The sequence below is a fragment of the Otolemur garnettii genome, unplaced genomic scaffold, assembly GCF_000181295.1.
Source record: "Otolemur garnettii isolate 467f Iridium unplaced genomic scaffold, OtoGar3 scaffold00089, whole genome shotgun sequence".
Taxonomy (NCBI): Eukaryota; Metazoa; Chordata; class Mammalia; order Primates; family Galagidae; genus Otolemur; species Otolemur garnettii.
Genome location: NW_003852484.1, coordinates 4449075 through 4465788, shown reverse-complemented (window position 1 = coordinate 4465788; position 16714 = coordinate 4449075). Strand labels below are relative to the sequence as shown.

The following is a 16714-nucleotide window of genomic DNA, read 5'->3' as shown; positions in this document are numbered from 1 at the left end:
AAAAAAAAAAAAAAAGCTACTTTGGTATTATGTCATAGTAGAAGCTCCTCCTGTATTCCTGAGGATCCTCAAAAATATTTTAAAAGGAAATAATTTGGACATGGTTTTAGTAATACATATATTAAAATGTGGGTAGGAGATAATTACATGTACTCTGCTGTGTGTCTTAAAGAAAGGAATCCTACAATTTAGCATGTCCCAGGGCATGTTGATTTTCCCAAGCTGGGTATGTTTTCAGGGTCTTTCCATACCCTATCAGAATGCAACCAACTATCAGGAGCCCAGTCTTCTCAAGTTCTAGGTTTACAAGAGATAGCAGGTACCTAACAATTGCTTAGATCCTAAGTATCCTGACCTAGAAAGGCAAGTATAAAAATAGAAAGAGATACAAGAGCCTTATCTATATGTAAAATCTCAAACTGGTCTATTATAGCCATTTTTTTGTAAGAATCACCTTTAGTTACCTAACTGGACTTTATTGAAGTGTCTTGCCTAAAAGGAAATTTTCTTTTTTTCAATGTTAAAATCAATTGTTTCTTAGCACTTAAAATTTACTTATTCTTTTTCTTTTCCTACCTTCAGTGATTGCACCTTTTTCCTTTTCTTGAATTACTTTTATTATGCAACAGAGACAATATAACCCATCAGAAAAGTCAGTAGAAACCTCTTCCTCAACCCTACCCATTAATTTGACTAAATCTATCATAGAAGTCTGTACTGGGTTTTAGACTCATCTTAAGGAGTGTACTTACCTGAAGTACTATAACAGATAATTTTTTGTATCTTTTTCTTTTTATTTTTCCCCCTTCGATTTTATAACTTTTTAAGATACATATGAATTAAATAATCTGTTGTTCATACCAAGTCTTTAGAATCCAGTGTGTGATTTACACATATAGTACATCTCAATTCAGACTAGCCATACATAAGCCTCCACATGTGGTTAGTGGCTCCCAATATTGCATGGCACAGTGTTAGAACGTCAAGAAAATGTTATATGGTAAAGTTTAGGGCTTGAAATACTTTGAAATACTTTGATCAGAGAAATCAGTACTTTTTTCTTAAGGCACTGGTTTTATGATCTAGGATAATTTGAAATCACTGTGCACACTTAGAATCAGTAGAATGATTTTAAAACTTGAGATTTATTACAAGTTTGTATTTTTTTCCTTTTGGCATTAGAGGTGTAATAAAAAGCAATGAGACTGGTTTTATTCAGGGGTCTGAAAAACTGGTTCTAATGATGGTATCTGAAGAGACATTCTGATAAATATTTTAGCAAAATTATTATTTATAACATTAGAATAAGCATATAGGGGTAAGACAGTTCAGATGTGTGGTATTTATTTGGATGTGCAAATTCTTTTTTGAGACAGTCTCACTTTGTTGCCCCCGATTGAGTGCTGTAGCCTCATTAGCTCACAGCAAACTCAAACTCTTGGGCTCAAGTGATTTTCTTGCCTCAGCCTCCAGAGTAGCTGGGACTACAGGCACCCACCACACCACCTGGCTACTTTTAGAGATGGGGTGTCACTTTTGCTCAGGCTGGTCTTGAACCTGTGAGCCCAGGCCTCGGCCTCCCAGAGAGCTAGGATTACAAGTGTTGAACCATTGCATCTGGCTGGATGTGAAAATTCTGATCTATTATTTATAGCTTATTCTCATTCCCTTGCAGCCTTGGCTATGTCTGTTTATTAATCATGCCTTTACTGCAGTTGCCCTAAGTTATAGGTAATTTTCATTTCCTTTGTATAGAGTAAGTGAAGGAGTGGGTATCAAAGCCCTACTCAATAGCTGAGTACAATAAAGTGGACCCATTCCATATCTGTCAGTTCGTGATATCCTCAGACTTAGGAGTTCTGCCTTAAAGTCAGATGATAGACCAAGTGTACACTCAGATGCTTTCTCCCTATGACATTTCTGACAAAACCAAAGGCTATAATCATATTGTAGGTACATGTGAAATGCTACAAAAACTTCCCCTGAAATTGCTGGCAATTTAATCTTTAAAGACATTTGTTAAACTTCTTCATAGATTATGATAGAAGAACTTTGCCCATCATTTTTTTGTATATATGATTTTATGTGGAATCCTAGTATATTACCACTGAACCTTCACGAGGATAAAAGAAACAACCAAAATGAGATGGGATTAGAATTACTATTTTAATATAAGGATCTGCTTCTAACAACTTGAATGTGGCTTTCCTTTTTTCCATTCAGCCTACCTAGTCTTCGCCCAATGTTGGATGTTAATTATTTGCCACTGACAGACATGAGGATAGCACGAACGTTTTGTTTTACTAATGAAGGACAGGCATTATACCTCGTCTCTCCTACTGAAATTCAGCGGTTAACATACAGCCAAGAAATGTGTGATAATCTACAGGTAGGTCAGGAGGTACATTTCCATTAAACACGGTTGTTAAAAGAAAGAATAAGAGAGATGTCTAAAAGCTGAAATATTATTAGGTCAGACGATAAATACAACCTTCCTAGAATATGTTTTGAATATATATAATTCATTATGATCATACCAACTTTTAGTATAGTTCTAGGTATGCAAAAAAATAAGAGGGAAAAATGCGAAGATCATTCACATTAATAGTTAATCTTTTTGTTTATTTTATTGTCTGTTTTCACCCATGGAGAATCTTCTGAAAGATCATAAACTCTCCCCCCAGGTGAGAAATATATATGTACACACAACATTTTGGATACAGTTCAGGGAGTTCATGGACTTCTCTGAACAAAGCTTAACTTTGATTAAAGGCCACACAAAACAAATACATGTCCTATAGGTTAGAACTGGGCATTTGTTTTTCATAGTAGCAGTAAGCATAGGCTAGAAACAGGATAAATATAAAAATCTATCAACCTCTGATAATTAAGAATAGTCACATTCTTATAAAAATTTATCTTAGAGATTTAACTGTTTCAACACCCTCATTCTACAAATAAGAAAACTAAAACCCATTCCTTATAAAGTTTAAGAATATAAGCTCTCAACTATTCAAGTTGCATTTTGGCTCCCCCATTTGTGTGACTTTGGGTATTTTATTTACCTACATACTCTACCCTGTCAGAATTGAGTAAGAAATTCATATAAAGCACTGAGCACAGTGCCTAGATTATAGGAAGTTTTTAAAATAAATAATATTATTTTCCACAAAAATTTATTGAGTTTTTATTATATGTCTGGCCCTTAGCCAGACTCTAGAAACACAATAATAAATAAGATGCAAGTCCCTGTCTGCTAGTGTGGAGAGAGATCAGTAAACAGACCACTATAGTACTCTATGGAAACTACTATATATGGCTGTACCAGTGTTGAGGAGATATATATATAATAAAGGAATCTGGGTTGATGAGCAGGAGGGGATTGTTAGAGGAGAATTATGGGCACAACTGACTTCTGAAGGCCAGCTGGTAGTTATCCCAGTGAATGGAAGACTGGGGATGAAAAAAGTAAAGATAGCCTAGAGAGACATGTGAAAGCTTTAGGATGAAGGAAAATACCAAGCAAATGCAGAATCAGGAAGAAAAAAGAATGGAGGTATGGTGCTGGAGAATTAGCTAAGTGCAGATCTTAGAGCCCTTGTAAGTTCCTTTTTATAAGAGATCTAGCATTTATTTTGAGGGCACTAGGAAGTCATTGAAATGTTTTAGTAAAGTTGTTTATTAAAACAAATATTCTAGTTGTGGTATGGCAATTGGTTTTGCAGAAGCAAGACTGAAGGTAGAAAGAACAATTAGAAAATTTTTTAAATAATTAAGCCCTCAAATTACAATGTCTTGTGAAATAAGGGAGTCAGTAGTGAAAATGAAAAATTAGAAGATTCAAAAGCTTTAGTATAATCACTTGGATTTGAGGATTATTTGATATAGGAGTGAGAGAAAGAAAGGAATTAAAGTTATTTCTGGGTTTCTGGCATGGTAGCACTGAACAGATAGTGCTACCATTTCTGGAGAGAAGGGCTTCAGGAGAACACAGGTCTAGTGAATAGGGGTGAGGGGAAATGATGAAGTTAAAGTCATACTAGAAGTTCATAGATAAACTAATATTAAATTACAGATATCCTGCCTTTTGGTCTAAGTTCCTTACCTCAAATTGAGGATTTTTAAATTCTAGTCTGCTTTAGAAAGACCTGGAAATCAAGGTCTGGTAAAAATACAGACAACTAGAGCACTTCTATATAGATTCAGATTTAGTGTGTGTAGAATACAGCCTGAAAATACATGTTTCCTTTTTTAAATTATTTTTTATAGAGATAGAGTCTTGCTGTGTTGTACAGGATGATCTCAAACTCCTGGTCTTAAGTGATGCTCTAGCCTCTTAGCTTCCTATAGTGCTGGGATTACAGAAACATCTCAGTCATTTTGAGGCTCAAATAGTGAGAACAATTGTACCTCACTATATAGTTGCTACCTATTTTGACTCACTTAAATTACCTTGAACCATTTCATAATTTTGTACTCAATGTAAAAATAGATCCAACCTTTTGCCACATACCACCGAAAACTTCCTATCTCATAAGAACCATGTTTGGTTCAGGAAAGGGGACTGGGATAGGAGGGAAGCTGTGGTAACTGAAAAAGGATCAGAAGTCTAGATTGGTAGTTACTGAGCACAGTGGAAATTATTATAATCCTAAAGTAAATATATTAGCTTCAAATGCTTTCTAATAATGGAAGGGAAAACAGTAGAAGAAAAAGAAATTTTTTTCAGGATGTTAAGTACTAGAGAAGGGAAGAAAAAGGAAACAAAGAAATAAATGCCAGAGAGAGAACTGTCAGCAAAGTAAAAGTCATCAGGAAAATACGTGTTAAACAGACTGTTTAATGATGTGTTCTAATGTACCACAGTGTTATCTTTTTGTCTATTAATTTATATTTTCGTTTCTGTAATGGTTTTTTCTTTGAATTTTATATAGGACATGCTAGGAGATTTGTTTACTCCCATAGAGACACCAGAAGCTCAAAATAGAGGCTTCCTCAAGGGGCTTTTTGGTGGAAGTGGACAAACATTTGACAGAGAAGAGCTCTGTGAGTAAACTCCTGATTATAAAAATATGTCTCAAAATAGGTCTATTTCTCTGTGTGTGTAACTTAATATAATATGTGATCTCAAATTCTAGAGTAGATTTTTGCTTTCTATCTTAAAATTTGAATATTTCCTTATGTGCCATAAAAATTAGTTTACTAAACATGAATAAAATTGTTTATCCATATCGGGGAATAGTTTAATAAAAATTATATATGTAACTCATACAAATAAAGAGCAGGTTAAAAAATATCTCATTTGTAAGTAAAGTAGATCTGCATGACAAGCTGAAGACACACAATTATTAAACTCTGGAAAAAATTTTTTTGAATCTGCCTCCCTTTAATCACTGCTGGAAAACTGATTCTTTATTCAGAATACAAAGTTTATCAATGCTATAGAATGAATTGTTAAAGTAAAATCTACCAGTGAGACTTTGATAAACAATAATTGAAAAGTAATAAGAAGATACTAGAACTTTTCAGAGAAAAGCTAAGAATATATTTTCCAAAATGTCTCACCATCATTCGATCTTGCAGACCAAAGCTCTTTTTCTCTTGAACTTTTAACTCTACAAAAAGATCTAAATGCCTCTATACAGTGGATATTATTTAGCCACAAAGCAATGAAATCTTGATACATGCTACAACATGGGTGAACCTTGAAAACATTCTGATAAATGAAAGATCCCAGACAAAAATGGCCACATAATATATAACTCCATTTATATTCAATGCCCAGAATAGACAAATTGAGAAAGACTAAAAGGAGATCAATAATTGCCTGAGGCTGGGACAAGGAGGGAATAGGGAGTAACTGTTAATGGGCATGGGATTTCTTTTTGGGATAAAGAATATATTCTAAATCAGATACTGATGGTGGTTACAGAAATTTGTGAATATACCAACAACCAGTGAATTGAACACTTAAAATGGTAAATTTTATAGACTGTAAATTATACAGGGTGGACATAAAGTTCATGTGCAATTTACTATGTTAAATTATTTTAAGTGGCACATGAACTTCTTGTCCACCCTGTATACGGCTCTTTTTTTTTTTTCTAATCTAGATTCCATCTGCTCTAATTTAAAAAGAAATCTAGATTCCATTCCAATGTTATATCCTTGGGAATGCTCACTAAATTTCTACCAAGATAACTACTTCTTAATACATTTTTTTTTTTTACTTCATTGAAATTGGATAAAACTGAGCTTTGTAAGTGAGTGGGAATTCTTTTAGTCTTTTATAAGTCACGAAATTTTAACATGTATTTTAGTGTCCCTCAATCATATATTTGTATACCCCATTCTCTAGTATTTATGTGGGTGGGAGGTGGAGAGAAAAAAAAAAATCCTGAGGCCTACAAAAGCTGATCTAACAAAATGAATGAAGATGATTAGGATAAAAACCCGGGCAGAAATTTAAGCAAATGATCAAGCCTAAGATTGGAACAAACACTAATTTGAGTTAAACATAAGGTCCCATATGTTTTGAGTATTTCAAATCAGCCATGTCAAGAAATGCAAATATATCATTTTGTATGTAACGCACAAATGCATGCACACACATAAAATCTCTAAATCTTTCTCATCTTCTCTTAGGCTTTTTTTCATGGGTAAGTGCTAACATTTCCAAACACATATAGATGATAGGACCAAATATGTCTTTTTATAAGTGTTATGACAATATAATATAAGTACTTTGTCTTAGTGACAAATGGCATTACTGACAAAATGTTTTAAATTGGTGCGACTTGAATTCCTAGTTGGGGAAGCTTCAGCAGGAAGAGCGTCCCGGAGCCTTGCTCAACACATTCCAGGACCAGGTAGCATAGAAGGGATGAAAGGTGCTGCTGGAGGCGTGATGGGAGAGCTGACTCGAGCACGGATTGCACTTGATGAGAGAGGACAGAGGCTAGGAGAGCTGGAAGAGAAAACTGCAGGCATGATGACCAGTGCAGAAGCATTTTCCAAACATGCACATGAGGTAAACTGCCTAAGTAAATACAAGCATCTTTATGCAGTAAGAGCTTTAAACATGTAGCTCCTGCACAAGAAAGTTTAAACAGAAATGCCACATGAGTAGTGCTGTGTGGGATTCAGGGTAATTTGAATCTCTTCTAAGTATTATTATTCCCCCAATATTGGGGAGATCAAAAGTTTTTCAACAAATACTACAATATATTGATACTTCATAATCTAAGGGATAATTTAAAAATTATTCATTGGTTGTGCTACATTCAGTCTGTATTGTGTATCCACTGCTTAAAAGATGTTTAGATAAATGATGTGAGTCCCCCCCAAGAAAGTGTGCAGGGCAGTAGAGACTGGGATCCACACTCATGATTTGTCTCAGTCATTAAAAGTCTTTTCCTGTAAGCTGAGTATTTATAGCTTGATTGGATATTCATTTTTTGTTTTTATTGACATAGAATCTCACTTCTTTACTCTCAGTAGAGTGCCTGGTGTCATAGTTCACAGCAACTTCAAACTATTACTTTCAAACAATCCTCTTGCCTCAGCCTCCCAAGTAGCTGGGACTACAAGCACCCGTCTTGTTTGTTTGTTTGTTTTGGTCTTGCTCTGGCTCAGGCTGGTCTCAAACTCCTGAGCTCAGGCAATCCACCTGCCTCGGCATCCCAGAGTACTAGTGTGTATTCACTTTTTAAAAAAATATTTCTCTTTTACTTCACAAAATAAAAGAAGACGTGCAATTTTATTTTAAGTTTTGAGGTTTAGTTAGATATGCATTAGTTCAATATGGGCTTGATTTAAATAGCACTTCTAAAGATTTTTTTTAACCATTTTATGGTGACTGTTTTTTCCTTTGCAGTTAATGCTGAAATACAAGGATAAGAAATGGTACCAATTCTAAACTTCTAAGGAAGCTGTGACTGCTTTGAGAAACCATTATTCAGGGAAACCAAATTTATTCCCAGCATCACTATTCAACTGCTAGAAGCCAGTTTCTTCTACAAAATGTTCCATTACAGTCAATCTGAAGTTATTATAAAGGAGATGTGTCAGAGACACAGTACAACCCAAAGGCTGGAGCCCTGGTTAAAATCCCAAGATACGTCTGAATTTGTCTTTTCCCACGTGGAATGGAGCTACCATCTTGGCATGTCATTTGCTAAGGATTTACATTTAGGAACTATGGGGAGTTCTTTTGATTTGAAAATTCCTGTACAAACAAAAGCATTAATGCACTTAAATGAAAAAAAAAATCTTTGCATGATAAATTAACATCTTAAGAGGAAAAGAAAAAAAAGAGCATGTTGTGAGAAAAGAGAAAAGGAATTATGGTAAACTATTTCTATAAATTGGGCCACACCTGACAATTTTAAAAATCTGCATTAGAAGATTGATCAGTGCATTTCAAATATATTTGCCATACCCTACTGAGAAGGTAAAAAAAAAAATAAGACAGAGCTTTCTTCTCATCGGTAACTTTAATTATTCTAGGACATTATTGAATTCTATGGCAAGAGTCTGATTAACATTCTTCTTTCCCCATAATATTTTACATTATTCATTTTCCCCAGTATAGTAAATTATTCCTAACACAATTATTTCCATTTCTATCACCTTTCAGAATGGGTTGCTATTTTTAGCACAAATTATGCAGGGTTGGATAATATCAAAGCATTTTTTCAGCCTGGCTGTACTCTGCAGGGGAGTTGATGATAGGTTTGGAGAAACTACAGGAAGTTAGCTGTGAGAACCAATTTCACAAAGTGAAATTTCACATACCCCAATTTCAGTTTCTAAAGCTATATATTTTTAAATTCCATTTGTATCCTTGTCTGCCAGTTACACAGTATATTACTGTTCAAACCCAGTGGGGTCTACAACCCAAAGGTGCTTTTGCAGCCTGACATTCACAGACCAAACTGGTCATTCTCTTTTAGTGTGATTCAGTAAAACCTCAGTTAATCTTTTTGGAAAGGGATTCTAATTTACACTTCTTATTAACAAGGGCTTTCATTAGAAAATACTTTTTGGTTCAATACTTACTGTTGGAAATCTTTATAAAATGTAGTATTGTTTCTATTATCTTGGCTTCAGTCATCATTTTGGATAAGAAAAATAGATAAAGTTTAACAATACAAAATCAATAATTTTGTCCCTAATTAGGTAAAGTAATATAAGCCACAGGATTATATCAATAGATGCCAAACACCTTCTCCTTATTAAAAACTCTTTTTAAAAATGGAATATAATATCTTTAACATGACTAAAAAGTATCTATCATAATTCAGCAAAGAAGCACTAGAGGCAAAACAATATAAAGACACTATTATTTAACAAGATTCTGGAAGTCAAAAGTCATAGGAAAGCATATATACATATTCAGGACCCATCATGTAATATGCTGTTTCTTCAAAAAGAATCTTTTCTTGAAAGATTTGGTTTGGCTTATTAAATTTTGACTAATCAAGTTCTTACTGAATTTACATTTGTGTTCTTAGGAATTCATCATTTTCCTAGGGACTGGGTTATTTTGATTGCCAAAAATAGTAGTTTATTTTTGTTCATTTATTTTGAAATTTTTGTTTGTGGCATTTATTGACAATCTTCTCAGTAATTTGGGGAAGCAAGATGATTGAAAGAGTCAGAAAATGTATGCTAGGACTGCATTTCTGAGGGTCCTTGAATTCTCCTCATTTGTTTTTTAAAAGTCTCTCTATGAACCTTCCAGATTCCTGTGAACACCCTTAGGATAACAAGACCTGGGCTGGAAATACAGGCATAATATGACTCTATAACTTATATAATTATAAAATTATATAGTAAAAATTTTAATCTTGAGTCCAGGTTCTAGAAAATATTGGCAGCCAAATTGAAATGTACTATTTGTACTATCAGTTTTAAGGACTCAGTTTCTGATTTTCAGAACACTTTATCATTTCTGTATTTTAAAAAGCCTAAAGAAGTGAAATATTTGATTTGTTTATTTTAGAAATATAGTAGAGCCTCCATAGTGACCATCTCCCTATATTGACCACCTCCTTAAATTGAATTAATCTTCATAAACCAGGCATGTACCCCATGTATGTATCAGTACAGTAGACCTAGGTCCTTATGTTGACCACCTCTGTATGTTGATCAATTTGTTACAGTCCCTAGGTTAATTTACATAGCTTCTACTATAATGAAATTCAGTCCAAAGTAGCATAAAATTGAATATCTCTGATTCCCCCAATAAGATTGATTTAACTGGTTCTGCATCAGGGTTTCTCAACAGTGGTACTATTAGCAGAAAAGTCTTTGTTGTGAGGGATTGTCCTGTGTATTGTAGGATGTCAGTGACATCTCTGCCTATACCTACTAGATGCCAGTAGTGACAATCAAAAATGTCTCCAGTCAATACCAAAATTGCTTCCAGTTTACAATTAAGATTCTATATCATTTAAAGAGATTAAGTGTGAATATGTAATATATGTCTTATATAAAACTGTACATCATAAGGGCACAGTGTCTTAGATAATTATACTCAATTACATGTGTGGTTCATATGCAATAAAATACAATTTTGGAGAAAGATTATATGAATCAGTGAAAAATAACAACTACAGAATATTTTAAAGCACGCAGGGAAAATATCAAAAAGGTCATTTCACAGAAGAAGTGCTTAAAACTCTGGTTTCAAGGAATAAATAAAATGTGTAAAATTAGCACATCAATTGGAAGTACATAGGTGCTTTTGAAATGCTTGAAAAGGTTCTTTTAAGTATTAATAGTTTAAATGTGTCTTTCAAAATTGTTTTTATAAGCCCTTTCTCAATGTAAGGGCAACTTTATCTCACAAATTCCTGATTAGTAGATTCAAATTAATGAGGTTTTACTGCATCAAAATTATTTTTATAATTCAAAGAGATAGCAATAACAAAAATCTAAGTGGATATGATTTTTCTCTTTGAACATTTCTGTTCTGTTGCACTGATCTTAGCAATGACATACACACATAAACACACACACACACACACACGGTCACCACCACCACTACCACTACGATCATCACATCATCTTCATCATATTTGGAAAATGAGTACATCTTCTCATCTTTATTATCTTTCTTCTATCTTAGAACATAATTAAAGTGCTCCTAGTAACTTGGACAATAATAGAGAAAATGACTTTGAGCCTTAGTTATCAAAATTATATTCTATCTGCTAATTGGCATGAGAAGATAAAGCTTGCAAACTAAAGTCTCAACAAATTGACCTTATCTCCCTATGACTCCCTGAAGAGATAACTCCTTTCTACTGTTCCAGTAGAAATTGAGCCTTTCTATTCTATTCAGCAATGAGAAGCCAGAAGTATTTGTTTCCCTAGTGATAACATAAGCAGCAATCCCTACCATGAAGTCATTCATTAATCTTGGAGTCTGGAGGAAAGGATGATTGATTTATCATATATACAAAAGCAGTACTACTGATTTTGCCTTTTAACACTTCACTGAGCCTCAGACTTAGTGCCCCAGTCATCATCAGAGTCATAGTCTGACTTCAACTTTAGAGGAACAGTGACACAACTGAATAGATGCTTTCTAGTAATTCAATCATAAAGACAAGTTTCCAAATCTTTTGGAAGTGATTCTCAAAATAAATCAAACTCCAGTTCTCTGTCTCTTAAAGTTTTTAAAGGATCTTAAAGGAAAAAGTTTACTATTGGAAAGCCTTTTTAGTGACCCATGTATCTAGTTTTAAAGCATCCATCCATTATCTACATTAAGGGGTCATCATGACTTTGAGTGAAAAAAGAATAAGATTAGGCCTAAGATTGGTTCAAGAATATTTTTTAAAATACTTGGCTATAAAATGTTCAGAAAGAAGGGAAAAATGAAACTAGTATAGAAAAGTAAACTAAAAATCCTTTCCTTCACTTAGGTTCATTGGGATAAGCAGGGAGTATATCCGTGTGATTACAGCCTGCCCCTGTAGGAAAAAGAACTCTGTAACTGGACTACATCGACTCAGAGAGGGCAATGCCAAGAGGATATTCATATCAGGTCTTGCTCTCTGTGTCAGGAGAAACATGGTACCTTTAATAACTTCTTCACCTCTGTCCTCTGTAGCCCAGTGCCATTTCTGGATAGGTACTATTTCATGTACACACTGCCTCAAGTATTGGGAATACTTGTTGTGTACCTGGGTTGAGCAGTATCTCCAGTATGCACCATTCTAGGAAGCATGGCTATCAGCCTAAGTATGTATATTTGCAGAGAGCATAACCCTGAAAGAATAAAAGACAGAATAGGTAAGGTCTGACTGGGAATAGAAGGAGGAGGTGCCAATTTGGTGCAAAGAGGTTGTGGTGGGGAGGGACATGGGACCCAGAGTGAAACAGAAGAGACTTTAATGAGGAACCACAGGCACAGATGGAGACGTTATTTATACATTTCTCTCACAGAAGGAGCCTCAACCTTGGCTGTACATAAGAATCACCTAAGAAAAATGTTAAATTCCCAATATTTTGAAAGCCCCCAAGGTGGTTCTAATATCCTGCCAAAGCTGGTAACTGCTGTTTTATGGCCAAGTAAGGAAAACATGTTTGTCTACCATGGCTGGTGTCCTAGCCACACTTCTGAAGGGTAAGGGCAGGCAATGTGACACATAATGTTGGCTGGATAATTTTTATTCTGTGTCTCTTACAAAACAAAAGTATGTGAGAACTTCTAGCCAGGCAGTGGCCATTACATCTTAATAACTGTCTTTGTGATGTTCTCTTATGTGACTTGCTCATTAATTATTTCAGTTCAAACTTCTAGGTTTTTCATTATTTTATATATGTGACATCACAGGATGCCAGAAATATTACAGTAAGTTGAACAGCTTATAAAACTAAGTGTAAAACTAATTATCAATATTTGTATAGTGAAAATTCTCAAAATAATCATTTATTAAATTAGATCCAAATTCATTACTCATTCTTCTTTTGGAGGAGACATGAGTACCAGGTACCTATTCTGTTATAAGTCTACTTGTTTCTTTGCTTGTTTTTGGACTTTATTTTAGCAAAAAGGAAGAACAATTTTTCCTTTTTTGTAATAGTCTCAACCCAAAGCTCCCAGGGCCACTTGGATTTAGTTTCTTAGTTTCTGAACCTGTGCTTAAAGGGAAAAGAATGCCTATAACTTACTGTATGACTTCCAGTGCCCAGAAAGGGAGAGTCCAGCCTATCAAAGAGAGTAATACATTATGAAAAGAAATTCAGAGTTATCTCCTGTCATACTGCTTCCCCTCTGACATTGGCCCACCCTTCTTAACTACAAAGCCAGAAAATAAACTAGGTGGTGGTTTTGGACAATTGTACACAGGATCAAAATCTCTAATAACCTATACTTTTTAGTACTTAATTATGTGATGTTTTATTCTAGGAAATAAGAAACAGATGATGACATCATTGATGTATCTTTCTTTCATCTTCAGAATTTTTGCATCTTTTCAGAAAATGACAAATTACTATTTTTCTGTTGCACTCAGCAATTGTGACTATACTTAACAAAATTCTTGTAGTCTGTAGAGATATCAATAAAATTGTATATGTTTGTACATAGATGCTCTCTTATGTCATGATGTTATGCACTAATACTGATTTTTGCCAAGATTAAATATGGACAGAGGTAAGACCCTCATTTGTATTGTGAAATACAGTTTTATAACGCGGAATTGTCTTAAAATGTCAGGGGCTAGGGAGGTGGGAGAGCAATGTACAGCATATTGATTTGAACTAAGAAAGAGAAAGAAAAAAAGTAAAGTTTCAAAAACTCATAGATTTTGCTACAATTTATTAACCCCAAATGTTAGAAATAGCCATTCAAAATTCTCATCAAACTGGGGAGATATGTAATTTTCACTAGAAGACTTTAAAGACAGCTTTGTGGGGGTTGCTGACTGAATTTCACCTTCAGTGTGAAGCACAAGAAAAATAAGTGTGATAATAGTTCAGCGTAAGAAGCTGGGGTACCTGCAAACTCAACATGCAGACCTTATTTCTTCACTTCTTGTGTGCTCAGGATGTTAAACTAATGAGGTAAAGTGGGATGGAGGTATAAGATATTTATGTAGTCTCAAAGTATCTTCACAATGGTATTTGTTAATCATAAGTACAAATATTATTTTACATTATAGAAACCTGGCAGACACCATCTTACACAAAGTTACCACCACCAGTATTGGGATGAATTAACATTATGTGCCACACAGAATGTGGTGGGAACACAGGAGAACCTCTTGATATTCCTGCAAAAAGTGCACAGTCCTAGGTCTAACCAGGAAGAAATACTGGACAAACCAAATTGACAATCTGTAAAATGACTGCCCTGAATTTAAAATTTTCAATGTTATGAAATTGAAGGAAAGGTGAATATTCCTGATTTAAGGAGACCAGAGAACCATGACAACTGGGAACAATACTTAATCTGGGATTGGATCCTTTTGCTATAAATGACAAAATTGGAGCAATCTAGAAAACTCAAGTGTAATTTTCCCACTTGATTGGGATTTTTTTGTCCTATTCTTGAAACTTTAGGTTTCAAATTATTTCAAAATAAAATTATAAAAATATTTTTAATTTTGTTGAATTACTTGCACTTCCATGACATTTTCTTCTACCTTTCATAGAAATGGACAGCTGCTTTATGGGTTAAAGAATGGTTTTGTGGCATGATGCCTCCAGATTTTTTTTTATTTCTTAGAATTATGTTAGCTATTTGGGGTTTTCTCTGGTTCCATAAGAAATGAAGAATTATTTTTTCAAGTTCTTTAAGATCTAATGTTGGTGTTTTAATGGAAAGTGCATTAAATCTGTACATGGCTTTGGGTATTTGATTTTTAACATTTTAACATTGTTGATTCTTCCCAGCCATGAGCATGGTATGTTCTTCCACTTGTTAACGTCCTCTGCTATTTCTTTTCTCAGGGTTTTATAGTTCTCTCTGTAGAGATTCTTAATGTCCTTTATTAGGTATATTCCAAGGTATGTACTTTTCTTTGAAGGTACTGTGAAGAGAATTGTGTCTTTGATTAGATTAGCAGTTTAACTGTTATTGGCATATATGAAAGCTACTGATTTGTGGATTTGATTTTATATCCTGAGATGTTACTTTATTTCTTGATCACTTCCAGGAGTCTCATGGTTGAGTCCTCTGGATTTGGATTTTCTAAGTATAAGATCATATCATCTGCAAAGAGTGAAAGTTTGACCTCCCCTGTCCCCATATGGATACCTGTGATTGCACTGGCTAGGACTTCTAGCACTATGTTAAATAGTAGTGGCAAAAGTGGAATCCTTGTCTGATTCTAGTTCTAAGTGGAAACACTTTTCTCCATTCAGTATGATATTGGCTGTGGGTTTGTTGTAGATGGCTTCGATCAGCTTAAAAAATCTATATTCTTAAGTGTTCTTATTAAAAAAGGATGCTGAGGGCAGCGCCTGTGGCTCAGTGGGTAGGGCACCAGCACCTTATACCAAGGGTAGTGGGTTCAAACGCTGCCTCGGCTGAATTGCAACAAAAAAAATAGCCAAGCATTGTGGCTCCCAGCTACTCGGAAGGCTGAGGCAAGAGACTCGCCTAAGCCCAGGAGCTGGAGGTTGCTGTGATGCCACAGCAGTCTACTGAGGGTGATAAAGTGAGACTCTGTCTACAAAAAAAAAAGGATGCTGAATTTTGTCAAATGCTTTTTCTGCATCAATTGAGACTTTAGGTTATATTACAAGTTTATAGAGAACCTAGAGATGAAATCACCCTCCTATTGCCATCTGATCTTCAATAAACCAAACAAAAGCATACAGTGGGGGAAAGAATCCTATTTGATAAATGGTGCTGGGAAAACTAGTTAGCCACATGTAAAAGACTAAAACTGGACCTGCACGTCTTACCACTTACAGAATTGATTCTCATTGGATAAAAGATTTAAATTTAAGACACAAAACCATAATAATGCTAGAAGAGAGTATAAAGAAAACACTTGAATCAACTGGCCTGGGAAAAGATTTTATGAGGAAGACCCCCCCCAAAATAAATAAATAGGACCTGATCAAGCTTAAAAGCTTCTGCACAGCTAAGGACATAATAAAAAAGCAAATAGACAATGTTCTGAATGGGAGAAGATATTCATGTAACAAATCTGACACAGGGCTAATAACCAGAGTCTATAGAGAACTCAAACTAATCAACAAGAAAAGAGCAAACAACCCCATTAATCATTCAGCAAGAGACATGAACAGAGAAACTCCTCCCAAGAAGACAGATGAATGGCCAACAAACACACAAAAAAATGCTCATCATCCCTAATAATAAGAGAAATGCAAATTAAAATCACTTTGAGGTATCATCTAACCTCAGTCCCAAAGCTCCAGATGCTGGTGTGGGTGTGTAGAGAAGGGAACACTTATACACTGCTGGTGGGATTGCAAACTAATACAGCCTTTTTGGAAAAAAGTATGGAGAATCCTCAAAGAATTAAAAGTTGACCTTCCATTTGATCCCATAATCCCATTACTAGGTATCTACCCCACAGAAAAAAATCATTTTACCTAAAGACATTGAGGCTCAGTGCCTGTAGCACAGTGGTTACTGTGCCAGCCACATGCACTGAGGCTGGTGGGTTCAAGCCCCACCCAGGGCAGCTAAACAACAATGACAACTATAACAAGAAAATAG

The 16714-nt window shown here is 34.8% G+C and overlaps 1 protein-coding gene across 3 annotated transcripts in view; it reads left to right on the top strand.

The window, feature by feature from the left end:
- STXBP5L (syntaxin binding protein 5 like) overlaps positions 1 to 7918 on the top strand; it is a 327805-nt gene extending 319887 nt beyond the window's left edge. For all 3 annotated transcript variants that reach the window (XM_012808413.1, XM_012808415.2, XM_012808414.1), the window contains 4 exons: positions 2224 to 2389; positions 4935 to 5046; positions 6810 to 7030; positions 7877 to 7918. In XM_012808413.1, coding sequence (XP_012663867.1) covers positions 2224 to 2389; positions 4935 to 5046; positions 6810 to 7030; positions 7877 to 7918 — 541 coding nt within the window. The remainder of the gene's footprint in view (positions 1 to 2223; positions 2390 to 4934; positions 5047 to 6809; positions 7031 to 7876) is intronic.
- Positions 7919 to 16714: the final 8796 nt, after the last annotated feature.